Here is a 23,226-nt window from a genome sequence, read left to right as displayed (position 1 = left end):
TACTTATTATCACCATAATTGATAGACATTTTTGTTATCAAGATACCCCATTCATGTGTTATTGTAATGTATTATTGTATAATTGATTAATTTGAAATTTACCTACAAATATTTGAAAGTATTACATGTACCCCTTAATTGTTAAAAAAGATGATAGGAAAATCATATTTTTTTTGTGTAAGTAGGAAAACCCACCCCTTGATACCGAGTTTATGGTATGGTTCATAATTGCAAGGCTTTAAGACCTGAATGTTTCCGTCTAATGTCGGTTTGTGGATTTGACTAGCCAATTAGATCGGTGATATTAATAAAGATAGTAGAAGTTATTTGAACCAAATTTATCTTTTTTTTTATTTGACAAATCAAATATAATAATGTCTATAATGAAAAAATAAATTTCTCCAAATCAAACGCAAGTCAACAGTTATCTAATTTTATCATTAAGTTGGCCAAATTTTAAAAGTCAATATATGCCACTGCTATTGTTGCTTTTAGGCATATATATTCCTAATTTTGGTACAAATTCTGGTAATTGTTTTCCATTTTTATATGAGTTTCTAGTACAATGAATGTGCATGATTTTCCCAAAGTCTTCGAATCCTAATTGTTTAGGAATCTTCGGGACTTATAAAATAAAATAAATTCTTTAGCAATGCACCTAAAACAGTCTACTTTCTAAACCTTTTTGACTCTACCTATAAAGCTTTGATATATTTCTAAAGTTTGTAATAAATTATTCATGCTCTCTTGTCAAAATCTAGCTAATTAAACTATAAATAAACATTAGGGTTTACCACAACTCACCCCTCTAAAGTTCTTTGAGTAACAAATTTCCTTCTCCATTATCTGAAATAATAATATGCCCCTTATTACCCATAGGTTGGATTCAATTTGGGTTGAACTTAGTTCTAATTTGAGATTAAGTCGAATCCAAAGAGGTTAATTTGAGATTGATTTGAGCTCATAAGCTGAGGCTTGAACTTAGTTGGAAAACAACTTTACTTTAGATTTGATATGAGTTTACTCAATCTCGAATGTTTTAACTAATTTGAACTTGAATTGTTTTATGAAAATAAATTCAATCCTTTGCTCAAACTCAACTTGTTCGATTCGAGTTTGAGTGATTTGGATTGTATCCAATCATAATAATTAGTATTAGATTTTTGATGTTTAACTTTACAGGTTAATGGTAATATACATGTAGTAGATGCCTAGAGCGGGGAAATTTATTAAAAGAAACTTTGAGGAAATATGATTTACCTATCATTGTCAATGTTTCATGAAGGTTTTTTCGTTTAATTTAATTGATGAACAATATTTATGTATTAGTTAGATGACAAAATCCCTAATGAAACACTAAAAGTCATGAGATAAATTATTGTATCAATTCTATTGTTTTAAAACTTAGATCAGACTAGTTGATCTAACTAGAAACCAATGTCAAAGTCTAGCTTCGGCTATGAGTTAAACCTATGTTATCCATTTACTCAAATCGACTTGAGGTTGAATCAGATGAATAATATCAAAACATAGTTCAATCACTAGGTTAAATTGTTTTGACTATAATACTGATGTCACCTAATTAATTCAATTGACCATTTCATTAAGTTAACGCTTGATTTGAGTCTAAAACATTGATTGTATCTAATATCAAGAAATGAAGTTTATTTGTTGAAATTTTGTGAGAAAATCAAATTAAACCCTTTTTGATGTTACTCAATTTCATTATGGTTGTCTTAGTCAGTCTCTTTATCACAATTATCATGTACCAAAATCCATCTCTAGACACTTCCAAGAATATATATATATATTTTAACATTTCTATTGTGTGTATTGATTATTCATATACTTAAATAAAGGAGCTATGAAAATGGGATAGAGACTTGTCAAAATAATAAATATTATGTAGGAGTGTGAATCACGCTAGAAGCCTTTGGACCACTTTGTTTTTCAACTTTTTTTTTTTTGCAACATTCTTCCTCTTCCCTTGTTGGAATGAGCTTACCTCGTTTAGCATCCTTGCAATTTGTCATTATTTTTCTTGTGACACATAATTAGACCGGATAGTTCCCATTATCAATTTAGATTTATATCGTGTTAAGTTCGGGTTTTAGGACAAAGACATTTAATCCTAATCGAAAATTTAAAATTGATAGTTGATTAGATAAAACCCAAATTATGTAACAAACAATGTTATGTCAACACATAATATCTTATAACATGATTTGTTATGAAATAACATGTTTTGATATTTAAAGACAAGTTTTGTCAAAACAAAACAATAAGTTCAAGCACAAAACATTACATTTAGGGGGCGTTTGGTTGAAGTTTTTTAAGATTACCTTAATAATCTATCTTCTTGTTTGGTTTGTCAGTAATAAAATATTACAGTAATCTTCTATTACCAATGCTGACATAGCAGGTAATATATGTGGTAATCTGATTACCACTTTCACTTTAGGTATTTAAATATTATCGAGATAATCTTGATTTTATTATAATTATATTATTATTCATTAATTTTTTGAGATAAAAATAAATTTATTTTTAATTAATATGATAAATAATATAAAAATAATTATATTCAAGGGCATTTAAGTAAAATAATTTACTAGTAATATTTTATTATCTTTAACCAAACACAATAATTATTTATACCTACCTAATTTTATCAAACATAGTAATCATTTATACAAAGTAATATTCTAAGTAATCTATCTTCAAGGTAATCTTTCTATTTTGGTAATAAAATATTTCTCAAACTAAATGCCCCCTTAATTTAAAACGATTCGTTTGTTAGAATAAAAAAAAAAAAATAAAAGTTGGGAAAAACTAGCACCACATTGGATGAATATATAGTTAGGCGTATATATTACAACCATCCAATAATGTGAGCTTTGATAATTTCCCTTTTCATATTCAACACGGTATTGCTTACCGTAACACGTAATAGCTTTAACTTTCATAAAATATAGGTATAATTCGTCCTCATCTAAATGATTATTTCTTAATTTCATGCCTTTTATACCTAGAAATGGTTGGATTAAATTCGAAACGAACTAAAATAAGACATAATTTAAAATCAGTTTGAATTTAAAAAAATTAGTTTGAGATTCACAAATTAAGACTTGAATTTGACTTGAAAATAATTTAATTTTAAATTTGATCTAGACCAACTCAATCTCAAATATCTAGATCAATTCAAACTCAATTCGTTTATAAAAATAAACCAAATCCTAAAACTTAGCTCATTTAGTTCGAGCTCAAATAACTTAAATCAAATCCAATTTTTTATGTAAATTAGTCTAACTTGAAGAAAATACGAAGAAAGTTGGTAAGTATTGGTGGTTATCTGTATTTTGGGATTTTTGTATGGTCAAAGATAGAATTTTAATTTGCGGTAAGTTAAAAAAAAAAAAACCTATTTACTCTATTTAAAAACACATCCTCCTAGTAAATAATGCATATATTAAACAAAATAAAAAATATTAAAAGTGATATGTGATCGCATGATTTAATTATTTATATTATGTGAGATTAAAAATTAGGCAACTTTTACACGGAATCAAGATGTTTGCCGAAGAGACAAGCTCGGCAATTTTTATATTTAATAAGAGTTGTCATCCAAATTTTATAACTAGCATATCCGTAGGAGAAATATAGATATGAAATTTAATTTAAATAAACAAGCTTAGATTATGTAATTTCAAATTAGATTAAAGTGAATAATTATATTACTTAATTATATGATGATAAATATGTTAATTTGTTTATACCTATTAATACACGTAAGGTAAAACTGTTTATTGATCAGACTCATATGGTAACATTAACAAAGGTGCATACTAGACATCCTTTTAAAATCAAGATTTTCTTGTGACATTTTTTTTGTAAACACTATATTTGCACTGTATGCCATAACACTTTTTTAGAGTCATTAATAATATAACTGTAGACATAGACTCTCATATAGTGGACAGAAATATATAAAAAACTTCTCTGTATCCAACTCAAACACACTTTCAATTATTTTCATAATAGTGAATAACAAGTCGTATAACTTATTCTAATTGACACTATCGTAGTCTATTTTATGCAATACTAAGAAATTGCGTATATAAATTGCTAATGATAAGAAATCATATCAACAATACCCATTGTGTATCATACAATATAATACGATACAAGTGAAAAATAAAATGTATAACAAATATATAAAAAATGGTGCGATTCAATGATCGTATCGTATAATATTATATAATTATCGATATAAATCGATATATTTTTAGAGAAGTGATAACATGATATGGGATGAATATGAGAATTTTAAAATTTTAGAGAGTAGTTGTGATATTTTTTAAATTGATGATATAATAATTATAAATTTTTTATTATTTAAATAAATGTATTATATGATACGATATAGAATATATGAAATAGAAAATTAAGTTTCAAAATATAAATTGAGATATAAATTGCAGTAGGAAGCTGGCAATCAATTTTTAAAAATTAAATTAAAATTAAAGATAATAAGCCATGCATTCATGCATTAAAATTGCTTAATTAGTTAGTTGAGTAGACACAAGTTGCAAAAATGAAATATTTCGAATAGTGATCAAGAACATTGTCGGTGATTCGGAGATCTTTTTGGACGGTCCAGATTGCATCATGATATTCCTAATTAATTATGTGATTCAAATTTTTTAATTAATTAAATAAATAAATTAGAATATTTGTGACCGAAGATCATGGACAAAATCTCTCTTAATCAGAAATGGTCGCTGTCTTCCACCGCCCATCACGACTTTCACTGTCATTAACCAACTAATTAATTAACTAATTAATTATTTTATCAGTCATGCTGGGGATTCTGGTGACAATCATCTCTTCTCGTTCCTTCTCCTTCATCTTCTAGCAATTGGGGTAGATTCAAATTAGGTTAACTTAGACTTAAATTTATGTTTAATTTGAATAAACCAAACCCATGTTATAATAATATTAATTTGTTGAGTTTGAATTCAATATGAGTTCAACATTAACACTTATTTTACCAATTATTATTATTATTTTTTTAAGGTATACTCTTTCTTTTTTTATGATTCTTTTCATTCTATAATATTATTGTTCACTTTGTTAGTGTTACTATTCAACAACTCACACTAGTTATTTAGGATTTGAGTCGATTTTGAGCTGACATTTGTTTATTTTCAATTGAACTCGAATCTATCTATATATACTTTTTTTTTTTTTAAATACATTTGGCACTTCTCTTTTGTAAATTTCCCTTCTTTTTCAATTGTTTGATAAGGTATTTATTGTTATAGCAAAGAGGATATCACACTTTGCTTTGTTTAGATCAATGGCAACATCCCCAAGAAAACACATGAATTTTCAAAGTAATAATGTGTTCACGTGGTTTACCAAGAAATACAAGAGAAAGTAAAAGGAAATTAATGAATCATCTTGGGTTTATTTATTCAGTTTATGCAGGTAGGTCTACTTTCACTTTGACCTAAATCATGATAACATAGATTGATTTATTAAGTTTTTCTCGAGGTTCATCATTTAGCAAGTCCGACAACTAAGTTGATAAATTTCAAAAAAACTAACCTAACGATCCATAGAACCAACTACTTCAATAAAATCATATAAAAAAAGGTTAATGGGTATACTTAAATCTATTTACAAGATTATAGAGTTGAACTTATATTAATTGACTTTCACACTTGAGATTTCACACCTTAACTAATTGTTTTATCCATGATGCTGATGGGTCTATATTATGTTATTTTTACAATTTTAAACAATTTTTTATAAATCTAAGATATATGATAATATGGGCTTTTTTCTTTTTTTCAAGTAATATTATTGAACCGATATAGATAATGCTTAAAATGAGATCGATAACCCTGCAAGCTTCTAAATATTGTCATTTCAACACACAATGAATAATAATTTATATACAAATAATAATGTGTTATTTATCATCATGTGATTGAGTATTACTTTATCCATAATTTAAAATTATCAAATTGTATAATAATATTTTATTATTAGTATACAAATTATTACTCATTGTCAGTACACATAATTTTGTTAATAACAAAAATGTATCCTCTTCACATGACTACAAGTTAAATAGTGAAATACGCTTGTATGGTGTAAAAGAAGTGTCTCTTCTCTCACAAACCCTTCACGTAAAGGGTATTCACCCTTGTTCTCTAGATGGGTCAAACTTTTTTGACCTAAAATCATATGTTCTGCTATTGTAATAACATGAAATCCCATTTTAGCATTGATTTGACACAACATAATATGTTACTTATTCAATTAATACATTTTGTTTGCACTTATATTTTACCTTAAAAAAAAAAGACGATATGATCATATATTTTTTTATTGACATATCTATTTTGTGTATTTTTAGGTTACGTATTTCACATCAAGATAATGAATATAAAAATAACTAGAAAGACATGACTGGAAAGTTTAACCAATCTCAAAGTTAACTGATAAATTCTTAAAAGTAAATTTCTTTAGTCACTGAATAGTCTAAGATTTGTTCTTTCCTTGTAGTATAAGTTGGATTTTAATGGATTTTAATGAATAAGAAAGGCAAAGATGATTGAACCATATTCTTATTTTCTTCTCTTTTTTATCTTATTGGTTTGCTTTTGCAACAAGAAAGGTGAAAAGTTCATAATGTGTCGTAGACAAGACTTCAATTAGGTAGAAAAGTGCTAAGAAATTGATGAATAATTATTCCATTGAAACCCACCTATGCCAAATTTGAAATGTTCACTCAACAAGTAGTCTTGTAACTCATTGGCCACCATGCACCTAACTAAATTTTGGGATGATAATTAAGTCCTCTAAAATGGATCCTTGGATTCTCTTGTAAAATAAGGACGAGAACAACTAAAATATCCATAGTTAGAGACAAAGATAGATATAATGAGTATGTCTTGATATTTAATAAATATTTTATTATTTTATGTAAAAAGAGGACGGAAAGGGGAGGGGGAAGGGAGAGAAATGCTTCATGTGGGAGGTATAAGAATTCCTTGTCATCACATATAATTTATAAAAATAATGTTATGTGTGTATATTTTTAGTATATAATTGGATACATATATAATGTGTTATTATTTGATCGAATGTTATCTTATCTTTAATTCAAAATCACTCACTCATATGCTTACACATAATTTATGTACCTAATTATATATTTAAAAGTGTGTACACATACTTTTATTGAATTTATAAATATAATTTTTTAAGCAATGTTACATGCATTAAGAATTATGGGTGAATTCGAAGGAAGTCTAGCCTAAATAAATTTTAGTTTGAGTTTGACTCTAATCTAGGAAGTTTAGCTCAAGCTGACAATGAAGTCATTGGAGAAGCTATCAGAGAATGCCAATAAAGAATAAGAAGGATTGTTGGAGATGATGATAAAGAATCGTTGAAGAAGATAAAAAATTGCTAGAACAAATGAAAAATCTTTGAATTCAAGTTGATTTAACTTGAACTCAAGCTGGGGCTACCATAGCTTAAGTTCGATTTGTTTTGCGCTTAATATCGAATCTAGACTAAGTTGAATTAACTTGGATACACTAATAACAATGAGTATGAATCAATTACAAATGTTGATATCGCATAGTTTGATTTGACGTTATTTATATTTTTAATTTAAAATCAAAAAAATTTACGGTAATATCTAAATTTTTGTTATCCTATTTGTATAGGAAGTATAATTATTTCTCTAAACACTTTATCTAACCCAAAGATGTAAAAATTGACAACCAATAAGAAGCTCATAATCTCTATATAATAAAGTAATCCTTCTCTCTTTTGTCCAACACACACGGCCTTGCCTGCTTCTCAACTCTCCCTCCTCCTTTCTCCTTCCTTCCCTTATAAATTTCACTCTCTCTTTTCAACAAATAGAAGTTATACAACCCTATATAATCAAAGCTTCTGATTTCATCACCATCATCATCATGGGTTTGCATCAAGACTTGACTGACTTCGCCACTGATTCCTTCCCGATGTTATTGCTTTCATTCTTAGCGAACTTCGTTGCCGCCGTTTGGTCTCTCTGGAACGGTTTTCTCAACTTCTTGGGCCTGACCCGCCTCCACACCGACGAATTCGAGGCGGGTCTGTCGGGACTGATAATTCTGACCGAGCAGTTGAAGATGAACGGTCGGTCTTCCTACGAGTATTCTTGCGACGGAGGCGGGAGGAAGGAGTGTGTGGTGTGTTTAAGCATGCTGAGAGATGGAGAACAGGTGAGGAGGCTAGATTGCTGTCACGTGTTCCATAAGGATTGCTTTGATGGGTGGTTAAATCACCAGAATTTCAACTGCCCTCTCTGCAGATCGCCACTCGGTTCTGGGCCCCCGAGTCGGCGCGTGTGCGGGCGTGGCGGAGGATTTTCGATGAGATGAGATTGGTATTGATTTTTATGGTGCCTGCGTACATGTACATCATGGATGATGGTCATGATCGTATATTATATAATTCCGTAATTTTTGGAATTAATTTTTATTTTTAAAGGATAGATTTCTTTTTTATTTTTTCAGGGTTTTTATTTTTTTAGGAATTTATAGTTTTAATATTTTTGGGTTTTTTTAAGGGCCTCCATAGTATATGGGGTTCTCTCTCTCTTTTTTTTTTTTTATTTGTAAATTTATCACTTTTATTTTAGTGTTTATAATAAGTGGGTTCTCTTGTGTAAACACTCTTTTCACAATAATTATTTGCTTTTTTTTTTTTTTTCCTTTTCAAATCAAGGTGTAAAATAATGTGTTTAGATTCAAATTAAACGTTAACTCGATTAGATGGTTGGTTTGGACTTTGATCAATCCAATCAAGCTTGTGTCTCCCCACAATGCAACTTTAGTTTGAAAATTGAATGTTAACTCGATTAGATGATTGGTTTGGGTTTTGATCAATCCAATCAAGGTTGTGTCTCTCTACAGCTTAGCTCTAATTCAAGTCGGTATGATCAAATGGAAGGAATGAAATTTTTATTATAGCAAAATAAAATCAACATTTTTCATAGAGGGCCAAAAATGATGAAATAAACTCATAATATATTTGTAAAAAGTTCAAGAGTAACCTATTATAATAAATCAATATAGGGTTTATTCAAATTCTACCAAATTTAACCTCCCTAAAGAATGGAAAAATTACCCTTTTAAAATATATTCTATGACCAAAAATGGAATTCTACATCTAATTTAATTTCAAAATTCTGATTTAATATTTGAGAGTGTTGCCGTCAATTCTTAATATTTGTAGTTTTTATTAGTTGCTTTCAGGACAGTTTTGATGAAGCTAATTATAACTTTGTTAATTTCTACAAGTAATCTCATCCTACCTAACAAATGTTGTAGTCCCTTCTTGGACTTTAATACCTTAATCAGGATAATTATTTGAAGTATTTGCTGACTTGTCTTTCTCTGAGCATGGTTTTGAAATCTAGATTTGATTAGTTGGTTCAACAAGTCGATTGGGACTCAAGAACATTTTCGATTCAAATTAAACAAAAAAAAAGAGGTTTAACACTTGACTTGTTCTGATTTGTAATTGAACTAGTTGAGTTATATTAGTTCACAATTAAACTATGAGTTAAAATGAATAAAAAACGATAGACACGGTTGAAAATAAGAAAAACGACATAGGATGGAATTGCTCAAGGTGAGAATGGCACGACAAGTGGAAAGGAGCTATAGGGATGAGATCAACATGAGATGAAGTTGTGGAGATGAGATTGACGCATGACAAATCTATTGAAGATGAAATTGTTATGATGTTAAGTTATCAACTGATTTAAACTTGATGTTTGAATCGATTCAAATTTGATTTATTTTATAAAAATAAACTTGATTTTAAGTTCAAAATTGACTCATTTAATACAAGCTGAAACAACTTAATTTAAATTCAACCTTCAATATGGAGGCAAGTTTGACCCCTATTTTCTCTAGGTATGAAAGATGAGCACAGTTAAGAAATGGGCTTGTGGGAAAACATTGATTAGCTAAGACACAGCCTTAAAACCTAAAAAAAAAAAAAAAAATCATCAAGCCCAATAATTTTCCAATTCCCTAAGAGTTAAAAACTGTAACAATAAAACTGTATATTTAGTTTTAAATACTCGATTAAATACTTATATAATATTTTATTATATAATTATATAATCATAAATTAATAATAAAATAATATTAAATGATATAATGTCACATAATCTATATATCTAATTGAATATTTAAAGAGGATATAAATAGCATTACTCAAACTAGAAATGCTCCTCTCTAAGACATTAAAGTTGCTCTACGAAGATAAAATGTGCAGAGAATGATTTAGATGAACAAAATCAAAGTTCCAAAGAAATAGTACCAGGATTTTGAGAGGTCAATCATGTTGACAGAACATAGAGAGCACAAAGACTTGAAATGCAATATTGCTTCATGGCATTTTATCTATGTGCTCTCTATCTTCTGTCAACAGAATCACAAAATCAAAGCCCCTTTACCTTCCTAACAATCACTTGGAAATGTTACTTGACTGCTGAATCTTCATCCCTAGACTAATTCTCCATGCTCACAAAATCAGGCTCCCATAGCTCTTTACGGAACCTAGGCCCAAATCAAAATCAAGCTTGCGTCAAATTCATAATATCAAAATCAAGTTTAAACTTGTTCAAATTGATGAATAGTATTACTGAAAGAATGAACAATGTCATCTGAGATGTGAATAGTATTATCCAATAAAATAAACAATATTATCAAATGGATGAATAAACTAATCTCAAACTAAGTTGGCAGCTAGTTCAAGATCAGATCCACCCCCAAGATAACCTTGTTGTGGATTGAAATGAAGGATTAAGTTCCCTTAATTTGTTTCGTTATGAAATTGTTGGGAGCTTGAATCATTAGTATGAAGTACTTCCCTTTTTAAATGCCCGGTTAAGATTCGAAGTGTTATCCAGGATACTGTTTTTCCTTTGCTTTCTCCCCCTTTTTTTTCCTTCCATTATAGATATTTTATTAATATTTCAGAGACAATAGCATATTTTAAATGAGCTTATTATTCCAATGCCGGCTACCAACATGAAACATGAGAAATAAAATATTTATATTTGACATAAGCTTGGGTTGTTGGCGGGGCGAAGGTTGTGCCCACAAGCCTGAAAACGGTTTTGGTCCATGAAGTATTGTTTCAAAATTTTCTTAGATATGAGAATTTTAGTGGGATTTGTTTTAGAAATAAAAATATTAGAGTTTCTTTTACAGGTCCATATGAATCTTAATTATAGAAGTATTATTTTCTTGTATGAGTAAAAATAAACACAAGCCATTTTATTGTATTGAAATTCTAGGCCTATAATGAGGGTTGAATTTGAAACAAGCTTATTCGAACTTGAAATTGTAAGATTTCGACAAAAAAATTAAAATTTTTAGATCATGTTCACATCATATATAACAATGGTAATATAAAATTTACATATTGTTTCAAGAAATAAAACATAGAAACATGTAAACTACTTTGTACCTTGTAATTTGATTTGAAGTTAAGAAGCTTGAATCACTACAATAAGTGATCTTTTGACTTACATCCTTCAAAGAAGAAAAAGGAAGAAAAAAGAAGAAAAATAGAAGCTTTTCCTGGCAAAAGGAAGAAGAAGAAGAAGAAAAATCTCTATCTATTCTTCTTTTTTCTCTAATTTATTAAACTAAAACTTGATATTTATCAAGTTAAATCATGTGTCTATTTCTCATTGGTTGATAATTAAAAGTAAATTATAGTTTGACACATGTTGAATAATTTGTGTCTAAAATTATTCATTCAACTTCTTAACAATTTAAAAAGTTCAAAATGACAATTTTGCTCCTTTTTCGAATCTTATTCGAAAAGTACTATTTTTATCCGCAGAAAGTGCTAGCCGACTATGGATAAATATTTTCAGTTTCATAATACCATTTTCTTCCTTGAAATATGGGTGTGACCTTCAAGGTTCATAGTGACGTAATTGTGGATCTCATATCGGATGATACGTTTTATTATATCACTATATAACCTAAAACTGTCGTTAACCGATATATTTCATTTTTTGCTACAAAATGAAGCTCCCACTGATCATGTGGTGTCATCTAGCAATGTCCTATAACCCATACATCACAATAAAGTACAAACTTCATATAATACTAAGTGAACCTTTCTTACTCACACTTACCATGTAGTCTAATCCCTCCGTCATTACATCCTAATTAAACTTAGATCATGGAATGTCAAAATCTAATATTTAATCTTTTCAAATATCAAGTCATATCTTAGAATGTGTCATATCGAAACTCTTTTCATGTGGACTTTTATCTACATTTGCCAGTGTCTTAGATTTTTATGTTTCTCGATATTCGTATGAAAACTTGGGAGCAGTCGAGCTGACGGATCCCTATATGATCATCACTTGTCCTCTCGCTCAAGCAACATATGATAAAAGTGGCTTTTGAACGAGACATGATTAACCTTGTGGTATACACCATATGAACCATATGTTTCAGAACGAAGCAAAACCGTGATATCTCAAGTCAAAAGATTTATACATTAGTATAATTTATGATGTATCATTGACTACATATTAATGCCCATATGATCATCGTTCAGCCGTCACGTTCGATAAACAATATAATATAATAACCTTTGATAAATTCTCTAATCATCAAATGGTCCTATTATTTATCTGTTGCCCAAATAGATTGCCAATGCACAGAACGATTTGATGACGTTTATTAAAACTCATCGGGACTTTTCACATGTCATATGCATGTAGCTAATATAGATGTAATATACAACTACAACATAAATATAAAAGTAATGCAAAAAACATGTGAAGTATGACAAAACTCTTTTTTTATTAATAATGTATATATAAGATATACAACCTTTGAAACCAACAAAGTGATTGGTTTTTAGAGCATATTCTAACAAAAACAAGTCAAAACATGAGTCTAATACAACAAACATGAACCTGAGTATAAGCTGAGAAGTAAAACCATAAACGAACCTGAATCTAACCCAAAATATAACCATGCTTGGCTCACGAGCCAAACCTGACTTGCTTAAACTCTTAGTAAACGATGTCGTTTTTAGCCCTATCTAAAGATAGGGTCAAATTCAATTCACTTGAACTTTTAGCAAATGAAATGAGTTTAGCTCAAATGAGTTCAAACATGAGTTTGAGACAACGAATACAAACTTGATCACAAATATGTGATTGAGCGAGCTTGACAAGCCTAAGCTTGAACCTGAACCCAAATCCAAATCGAGCCCAATTCAAAATGAGCCAAAAACGAGTCGGGCCCTATTTGGATTTGGCTTGACTCATTTCTAGCCCTATCTATAACACTATTAAGGGGTTAGTGTACCTCTCCTTTGGTTTTTCATAAGTCCAATGCACAAGTATCAATATGTTATTTTATAAGTAAGTTCATGTGAGAATTTTAATTTGTATACTAATATGTTATTATTAATATATGTTATTTTATCTATAATTTAAAATTATTAAATCATATAATGATCTATTATTATGAGTACATAAATTATACATAGTTTATTTTTTATATGAAAAAATTTATATTATGTGTAAATGTTTTTTTTATTTATTTTAATAATTAATATGATTGATGATTATAAATTGTTTATCTATAAAATAATGAGCCAAAAAAGGTATAACAATCAAAGACTCTACCCTGAAAACTAGGGGGCCATTTTTTTTCTAACCCATAATAATACACTTTGTAATTGTAGAAACTTTTGGGCCAGCATTTATGTATGGACAGACTGAGAGCTTCCAGTCTGGCTGAAAATCCTGTAAATGGACTGGGCTTCTAAGCCTGAAACATTCCACTTTCTAACTTGCCACTATTTTGCTTATTTAATTCAACCTAAATAAATAAATTTGAGAGTTCAGCTCTTTGATAGAATAAAAATAAAGTTTAATCTTTTTAATTAAAACAAATTTATAATTTGATAATTTCATATATTATTATCTATTCAATATATCTGAAAGTGGTTATAAATATAGAAGAAAATTTACATATCTAACAATTTAATAGAGGGGTCTAACCGTGCTCTCAAATGAGTATGTCCAAAGCCCAAGCTTTAAATTTTGTTAAAATCCCTTTGGAGGCCTAGTTGATAGACCGATTGGTCTGGTTAATTAAGTTGAGTGTGCCTATGAAAGTGTAAGAGAAAAAATCTAAATGCTTGAGTTAACTTTTGAGACGAGAGATACCTTATAACACTTTCGGAAATTGTCACACTAATAAATATTAAAATCATAGGTTAGATTACCAACTTTAAACTATTTGAGACATTGATAAAGTATAAGAGAGATATTGAGTTTGTCTATACATTTCACATCGTTTGAGGATGAAAAGATTAAAATGATTAAATTGTTTGTGAGCTTCTTAAATTGTTAAGATAGGTTTTATATTACAAAACTTAAATTGTTAAGGCCTGATTACCCATCAGTCAAACTGTTAATTGACTTAGGCCGACCAACCCTTTTATTGGGTCAACTTCGGATGCAAATATAGAATCCATAGATTGATTTCTGGTTTCGCATAAAAATTATTTCATATTTTATAGTCCAATAATTCGTGTTGAATATTCAAAAGATATTTATTATTCAATCTTCTGGGGTTATTATCAGTTGACTGAAGGAAATTATTATTATTATTTTTTAATATATGAAGCTGAAATAAAATTATTGCATTGCTTTTTCAGTCAATATAAATTTCAGTGATGCAAAAACTCTCAATCTTTTCCTTCTTGTCTCTCTTAATCCTCTTCCTTCTCTCACCTTTCACAGAATCCAAATCTTCATCCGAAAACATTTCATCTGATCTCTGTCCAATCACAAAGTGCAGCGAAAATGGCCCATCCATCAGGTTCCCTTTCAGGCTCAATACTCAACCAATCTTCTGCGGCCATGACGGCTTTGAATTGTCATGCTCAAACAGCAACACTATCTTGCATCTTCCTTCATCTTCCAGTGATTTCCATGTGCTAGAAATCTCATATCATGACAGCACCATCGCCATTAGAGATGGGCAAGAGACCACCTCATGCCCAATACAAAATCTTCTCTCTTTTAATATCACAGACTCCAAATTTTTCTTCTTCCCTTTTTGGGCAGGGAAAACTTTAGTGAACTGCGGCGAGATGGTTGATTTAAATGGAGCTATTGGCCCGGTTGAGTGTGTAAGTGGGGATAAAAATTTTGTTTATGTTATGAATTCAGATGCGGGCATGGATCAGCTTCCTTTAGCTTGCAGAACTTACAAATCGTTTCGTGTTTCGACTGAGTTAGATCTGGTGAAGGCTATCATGAGGGACTCGATCGCACCAAGAATCGTCTTGGGCTGGAATGATTTTGAATATGGCTGCCATGACTGCGAGCAATCTGGAGATATCTGTAGTTTCAATATTACAAGCAACTCAACAATCTGCTTGAAACAACCAGGTGAGTCATCTTCAAAATTGTACTTTCTACTCGATGTCCAACTATTACCCTCCTTTTTTAAATTATTGTCTTAAAACAAAATAAAAATAAATAATTCCAATTGTATTTATCTGTATTTTAATTAGATTAGATTGAAAATTTGGTCATTCTATAATAAAATTTAAAAGTTTAGTTGGCTTAATAAAAAAATAGGAGATTTTAATCATTTTAATAAAAAATAAAGTTCTCTTATTCCAAATGTTATAATCCCAAACTTTGAGGGATAACAATACTTGATATCAAACTTTCAGTTTAATATTTTTATATTAAATAAACCAATCTTTCACATTTTCTTATATAAAAGCGCAAACTTTGAGGATAATTTGATTGAAGGTACCAAACAGAAATTATTAGAATTGTTTGTTGAAAGTTGGATGACTTCTTAGAAGTTCGAATTCAATAAAAAAATCTGAGAATTCAATTGCTTAAGATGTTATTATCTCAATTTTTTTTTTTTGAAATGCAGATCCTCGTGGTCGCAGAGTAAAAATTGCTGTATTCACATCCACAAGTATTGGGGGGCTTCTTGTTTTTGCAATGGTGATATTTCTTATTTACAGATCTCGGAAATCTGAAAAGGAAAAGGAAATTCAGGTAAAGGTAGAGAAGTTCCTGGAAGACTACAAGACTCTGAACCCAACAAGATATACTTACAGTGAACTTAAGAAAATAACCAGTAAATTCAAGCACAGATTGGGCCAAGGCGGCTATGGAAGTGTCTTTAAGGGCAAACTCTCTAACGGAATTCCGGTGGCTGTTAAGATGCTGGAAAATTCAAAAGGAAATGGCGAAGAATTCATCAATGAAGTGGCCACTATTGGCAGAATACACCATTTCAACATTGCCCGTCTTCTGGGATTTTGCTCTGAAGGAACTCGTCGTGGGCTTCTATATGAGTACATGCCCAATGGATCTCTTGAAAAGTTTATCTTTTTGAAGAATAACGATTCAACTCATCGTCCATTGAGCTGGGAGCAGCTACAAGCCATTGCCATTGGCGTTGCGCGAGGCATAGAGTATCTTCACCAGGGATGCAATCATAGAATTCTTCACTTTGATATTAAGCCTCATAATATACTACTAGACCACAATTTTCGTCCGAAGATTTCAGATTTCGGGCTTGCAAAATTATGTTCCAGGGATCAAAGTATCATATCAATGACAGCAGCCAGAGGAACTCCAGGCTATGCAGCCCCGGAGCTCTTCTCGAGGAACTTTGGGGAGGTTTCTTACAAGTCCGATGTCTTTAGCTATGGAATGATGCTGTTAGAGATGGTGGGTTGCAGGGAAAATATTGATATTTCAATTGAAAATCAAAGCCAGATATATTTTCCTGAGTGGATTTATAACAAAGTGAGACGAGGAGAAGAATTCGGATTCGAAATTGAGGCAGATCATGGAGATGAGGAGACCGCCAAGAAGCTTTCGATTGTGGCACTGTGGTGCATTCAGTGGAATCCTGCAGAGAGGCCTTCCATGTCAATGGTAATTCAAATGCTTGAAGGGGATTTGCAAAGCCTGGAAATGCCTCCAAAGCCCTTTGTTTCTTCTGATGCTGAAACAGATACAATTTGATGTGGTAAAGAAATATTAGCAATGCTATGTACATGTAATATATGCATAAAATTGATCATCATCATATAATTAAATATTATTTAATTTTTTATTTAAAATTATCTAATTTAATACTCATTGTAACTGTCCATAGTTATATTGAAGAAAATATTTGAGAGGAATTACTTGTTATGACAATTGAAACCAAATGCAGATTGAGACCGGAGTAATTGATTTTGTTACAACAATTTCTTATTGGAGTTTCTTGCACTTCTGATCATGTGTTCTGATCGAGGCAGTTTCATTTTATCAAATTGTGAGAATTTTTTGACGTATTCATCTTTTCTTGGAACTTTCATTTTTTAAGATTATTTTTTATTAACAATGACAATAGATCTATTTTGTTCAACTTTTTTATTAGCTATTTATTTTCTTCTTTATTTTTAGTAACCTTTATTCTTTTTCTACAACGGTTTGTCTAACAACTCACCTCTAGCTCAAACTGGACGTTTTGTATTGTGTTGTTAAGCTCAAGCCGGCCTTTCTTCGGCTCGAAATTTACATTTTAGGGGGGAATCTCTTAGAAATTTTCGGCTACTTAAATGCAATCAACTTGATAATATTGGAGTGGGGGAGTAGTTGTGGGACTGGCTTGCCAAATTCAGTGGCCATCATTGTAGGCTTTTTCGTTCATTAATTGTAAGCCAGTTTGGTTAGAAATTTCATCTGTACTATTAATTTCAAGTTCCACAGAAGGCTCAATAAATAATACCCCGTTAATGGTTCTCTATTTTTTATTCGATGATATTTATGCACGCATGTATAGCATGAGAAAAGGTGAGCATTATCATGATACAATCAATAGAAAGACAAACCTGCTCATAACTTCAAATCTTTGATGTTAAGTTCACATCTCAAGGTTTTCCTGTGTGCATTTGAATATATATATATATAAGAAATCAACTATGCTACATGTAAATATTTTTAAATTTATAAATGATTTATTATTATATGATTAGACGTTTCTTTTATCTTTAATTTAAAATTATCTAATCACTTAATAATATATCATCTGTGTATCTAATTATGTATTAAAAATATATATATATAATTTTATTGTATATCTAATATGCATGTACAGGAGCTACTAAATTTTGAACAGAAATGGTGAAAAAAATACACAAATATTAAGTTTTAATCAAGCATCTTTCTTTTAAATGAACTAATTATTCTTTTTACATTTTTAGTAGTCTATTATGAAATCACAGGCGAAGGAAAAAATTTCATTATGGATAAAAAAAGATTAAGTAATTATCTTTATTCTCTCTATTTTGCATCACAATTGCTTTGTATATATTTTTTTACCTACGCTTATATATAGAGGTGTCAATGGGTCATGTCAAACCTAAGACCTGCATAATAGTGGGTTTCAAGTCGGCACATTTTAATATCAATAAAAAAAATTTAAATTTACCAATATAATTTTTTTTTCAAATTAATACAATTGAAGCTTATAAATTGCAAGTTAATCCATCAAATCACATTTTGTTTACATTTTCAAATTATGTAAAACTATTTTCTATTACTAATTGTTATATCTAATTAAATAAATCTCTTTATTTTATCGGTGATGCTGCAACGGATTTGCTTTCTCTAATTACGTTTTCTTGATTTACCTAGTACTTGAGTCATGACAACTATTTTTCATACTCTCAACCGCTTAAAGAAACCAAATAACTCGTGTGAATGGTTGTCTGATAGTGTCTCTCACATTTTTTTATAATTGCTACTGTCATTATTTCGTTAATATCTATTAACAATTTAGTTTTTATTTTACTTTTACAAATTTTTTAATTATTATTTTTATTTAAAATATTTTGATAGTGAAATACTTAATATATTCTAAATGAAAATGATGTTCAAACGATTGGAACGACTTCACTTTTGTAGAGTTAATTGATCATGAACAGTGCCTCGTTTGTATAATTTTTAAATCAAATAAAATTATAAACTGTATTTTAAAAAAAAAATTATATTTGATGAAATTTTTTAATAAATAATTAGACGTATAATTTATTTTTTTCATATATATATATATATATATATATATATATATATATATATATATATATATATATATATATATACACATATATTTTACCTATATATTGTATATAAAGTTGTTATGAACAATGAATCCATGAGTGAACCGTACAACTTGCATGTGAATAGTGAACAGTACCTTGGAGTGGGTATACTTTAATTTAATATATATATATATATATATATATATATATATATATATATATATATATATATATATATATATATGGTTTGTTATTAGGTTGATTATTGAGACAATTGATTATATAGGTTGACTCTTGAGTGTTTTGGATAAATTTATTGGGTTTTTATTTTTTTTGTGTTACAATAGATGTAGATTTAATTGTTGTTACTTGAGACATATTATTTTTAGATAATTATTTTAATTTTTCAAAAAGAAACTCGGGTGAGTAGTGCCTCATGAGTGGATATTTTAACTATATATCAGGTTGTATAGATAAATTTTTATATATAATTTTATTCAAAGTTTATATATGTAGACCTAGTAATTGAGTGAAAGCTCTAGATTTTTATTTACATAAGTAATAGAATTTAATAGGTCAAAATTATTGGTTTATAATATGTTCGAATGAATTGAATTTAAAAATACTGTTTTAGTTTGATTATTCGATTTGAATTTAAAGGTTTGTCAGTATCATTGCATTGTAATTCTTTTTCTTTAACAATTCTTATTTTTTATATTATAATTTTTTTTCTCTTATTATTTGACGGTTTTTTTCTCTTCTAACGATTCTTCCTTATTTATTTCCTTGAGTATGTTGCTTCACCAAAGGTTTATAGCTTTTTTTCATACGTTTTTGGTACAGGTGAGGTTATGCACGCACATATAGCATGAGTAAAATGTGAGCACATTAAAACACGATGTGCATACAAAAGTTCAAACAGAATTCAAGTGTTATCAACCATGATCATGCTACAATCAATATACGTATATCTCTTACCCATCTGCAGGAGCTACAAAATATTGAACTGAAATCGAGTAAAAAAATGCACAAATTATAAGTTTTAATCAAGCATTTTTCTTTTAAATGAACTAATTATCCTTCTACATTTTCAGTAATTTATTATAAAACCATAGGTGAGGGTGAAAATTTCACTATAGATTAAGAAGATTATAAGAAGAAGAAGTAATTATTTTTGTTCTCTCTATTTTGTATCACGATCACTATAATTTTTAACATACACTTTAATACAGTTTCATATGAAAACTCTAGTTCATAGATACTTGACACTCCGTATTTGCAAGGTTGCACCTGTTAGACATGAAGGTCATACTTGTTCAACCTCATATCACTCCTATTCTACCAGCAGGCCGTTGCATTTACTTGATGAACAGAATCTGTCCATGTAAGCTTCATTTTGCAGTTCAAAAGCAGTCATCTGAGAGTATTTACTATCAAAGAGGAAGAATTTGGAGCTTGTGAGGTTAAGAGCAGTCTTGTCTCGGGCCAGTGGTGTCATTGATATCCTTAATGCTAACACTTCCGTACAGATAAGAAATGTCTTCTACAAAGTAACCGCTTGAGCAGGAAGATGCAACATAGTCTTGCCATTTTAGCTAGACATTTCAAACCCTTTGAGGCCACAAGAGACTGGTTGAGTCTTCAGCCTAAAGGGAAATCTGATTTCTGGGCTGTTTTCGATGCACTTTGTTGGCTGACAGAATTCATATGGATTTTGATCATTGTTTACAACTGATGTTCTTTTGGCTATTGATGAGTAAGGTAAGAGAAGGAAGAAAATGATAAAGGAATCCAGGGACTTGAAGAGAAATAGAGTGAAAAACCAGACCTGGAAAGTAGAGTTTCAAATTATCTTTAAGACACAAGCTACAATATATGGTTAGCTGTTTTCGAATTTCGCAAAGACTTGGAAATTTAACCTTAAGCTCCTATATGTTAGTTTTTATCATTAAAATTCGAAGATATTATTGATTTTTCCATCTTTTAGAAGGGTATTACTGACATTCATAATTTCTTTCAAAATCAAAAGTAATTTGCCTCAAATTACAGTATTTTAGAAATCCATCTTTAGATGTCCAGATGTATTGTTCATATTTGCTTCAGGTATACTATTCTAATTTAACCACGCTGGGTATGTAAACTTGCTTCTTTCAAATAAACATTCGGTGCTGTCAATGTAGGCTAAGAGCGATTTTAGTTGAATCATGTAAAAATCGCTGTGTATCTATTTAGTATTCATTAATGAAGAGAATCATTCAAATCCATATCAGGAATTTTATAAACTCACACAGCCAAAGTACATAACTACATGACCATATTACAAACAAATGTAGGTTTTATTTTAATTCTACACATCATTGCAACAACTTGTAGGTTTTATTTTAATTCTACACATCATTGCAATGACTAATTGAGCAACAATATTTTTGAATGAGTATTCTTCCATTGATTCAGATAGTAGCCTCTCGGTCAAATAGTCTGATTGAATCTTTCTTATAGAAACATTCTTAGAAGAAGAAAAAAGGGCTTCAAAGGCAATTACAAATTGTCAATGCCCCTTTTTAACATTTCAATAACTTTTGTAATTGAAGGACGATCAAAAGGCTTCACTTGTATGCACCATAACCCCATTCGACAAAGTTTTTTTGTAATCACCATTTCATGTTCAGTGGCATGTTGAAGTTCTAAATCTTCACCAATGTTGATTTGGTCATATACCCATGAGGGAAAGTAGGCTTTGCTTGAACTAGCTAACTTCATTTTAGAATTTCTTTTGCCTCCAACCATTTCCAACAGTACCATTTCAAAGCTATAAGCATTTGACTTACTAGAAACCTTTCCAAAATTCCTTGAAATCGATTCAGGAGTTATATATTCTATTGTTTCTCTTGTGGCACTAAAGGAGACAATCATTTTCCTTTGAATAAATATTTGCAAGTTTGAAATCAGAGACTTTTGGGATGAAATTTTGGTCTAGCAAGATATTGTGAGGCTTAATGTCAAAATGAACAATGCATACATCACAAACCCTATTCAGAGATGCTCGATCCCATGAGCAATTGCAAGAGCAATTTCACATAGCTTGTCCCAACTAAATGGTAGAGATTTGCCTGGCTTGGAAAATTTATGCTCACCAAGAGATCCATTTGGCATATACTCGTACATAAGAGAACGTTTAAACCTTTCTGAACAGAATCCAACTAATTACACTATATGTAATGCGGTGAATTCTACCAATTGTGGAGACTTCATTGATGAATTCTCCTGCACTAAACTTAGAATTTTTGAGCATTTTGACTGCAATTAAGGAACCACTATGAAGTTGTCCTCTGTAAACCGATCCAAACTCACCTTGCCCCAGCTTTTCTTTAAAATTGTTTGTCACAACCATTAGCTTTGCATAAGCATACTTTTAGGCATCTAGGATTGCTAATTGTATAGAAATTTCTCCATATTATCAACTGTTTGTCTTGTTGTTCTATATTTGCAGACAAGGTACATTATTAATACTATTGGAGCACCAATAAATCTGCAAAAAAGAACAACTAGAACCACCACTGCAAACCCAAACAAAGATAGTTAATTGGGATATTTATTCATCTTCTTCTCTTAAGAAAAGTAAAATGCTGAAAAATATAGGCACGCTTAGAAATGGGAACCTAACATTGATCAATATTGTTATATGAAAAATTGAGGTTCTAGTTTAGAGTGTTCATGTGGCTGAAGAAAAACAAAGATGCAAAAAATATTGTAATTAGACTGGGAATTATACCGAGAAGAAGTTGTCCAGTGAGGAATCTCGTTTCCACATACCAATTGAGGAAATATGATACATATGTAGCGACACTACCACTCGCATAAACCCGTAAAGAAATTAAAAACTAGGCCTTATGAAGCTATCCAATAACACAAGGTAACATTAAGAAAAGGAATTCTAGCTTGGGGATTATACGTGTTGGTAATTTTGAATGAGAAAAGAAGAATAGAGTATTGCTATGGAAATTGAGA

At 29.9% G+C, this 23,226-nt stretch overlaps 1 protein-coding gene across 1 annotated transcript; it reads left to right on the top strand.

Moving 5' to 3' along the window:
* The first annotated feature begins 14,733 nt into the window (after window positions 1–14,733).
* Window positions 14,734–17,309, top strand: LOC123217033 (rust resistance kinase Lr10-like). The gene is made up of 2 exons (XM_044637770.1): window positions 14,734–15,538; window positions 16,044–17,309. Exons 1-2 carry the CDS (start codon window positions 14,818–14,820, stop codon window positions 17,150–17,152), a joined length of 1,830 nt encoding a protein of 609 aa, XP_044493705.1. The 5' UTR covers window positions 14,734–14,817; the 3' UTR covers window positions 17,153–17,309.
* Window positions 17,310–23,226: the final 5,917 nt, after the last annotated feature.

Source organism: Mangifera indica, chromosome 5 (assembly GCF_011075055.1).
Source record: "Mangifera indica cultivar Alphonso chromosome 5, CATAS_Mindica_2.1, whole genome shotgun sequence".
In the NCBI taxonomy this organism is placed as follows: Eukaryota; Viridiplantae; Streptophyta; class Magnoliopsida; order Sapindales; family Anacardiaceae; genus Mangifera; species Mangifera indica.
The sequence above is the reverse complement of the archived record's forward strand: the minus strand, read 5'-3'. Positions and strand labels throughout refer to the sequence as shown.

Bases quoted from the DNA above. Each gene is read 5' to 3' on its own strand.
- LOC123217033 (XM_044637770.1), top strand. From the start codon at position 14,818: ATGCAAAAACTCTCAATCTTTTCCTTCTTGTCTCTCTTAATCCTCTTC. The intron at 15,539-16,043 runs GTGAGTCATCTT...TTTGAAATGCAG, and splicing joins AATCTGCTTGAAACAACCAG to ATCCTCGTGGTCGCAGAGTA.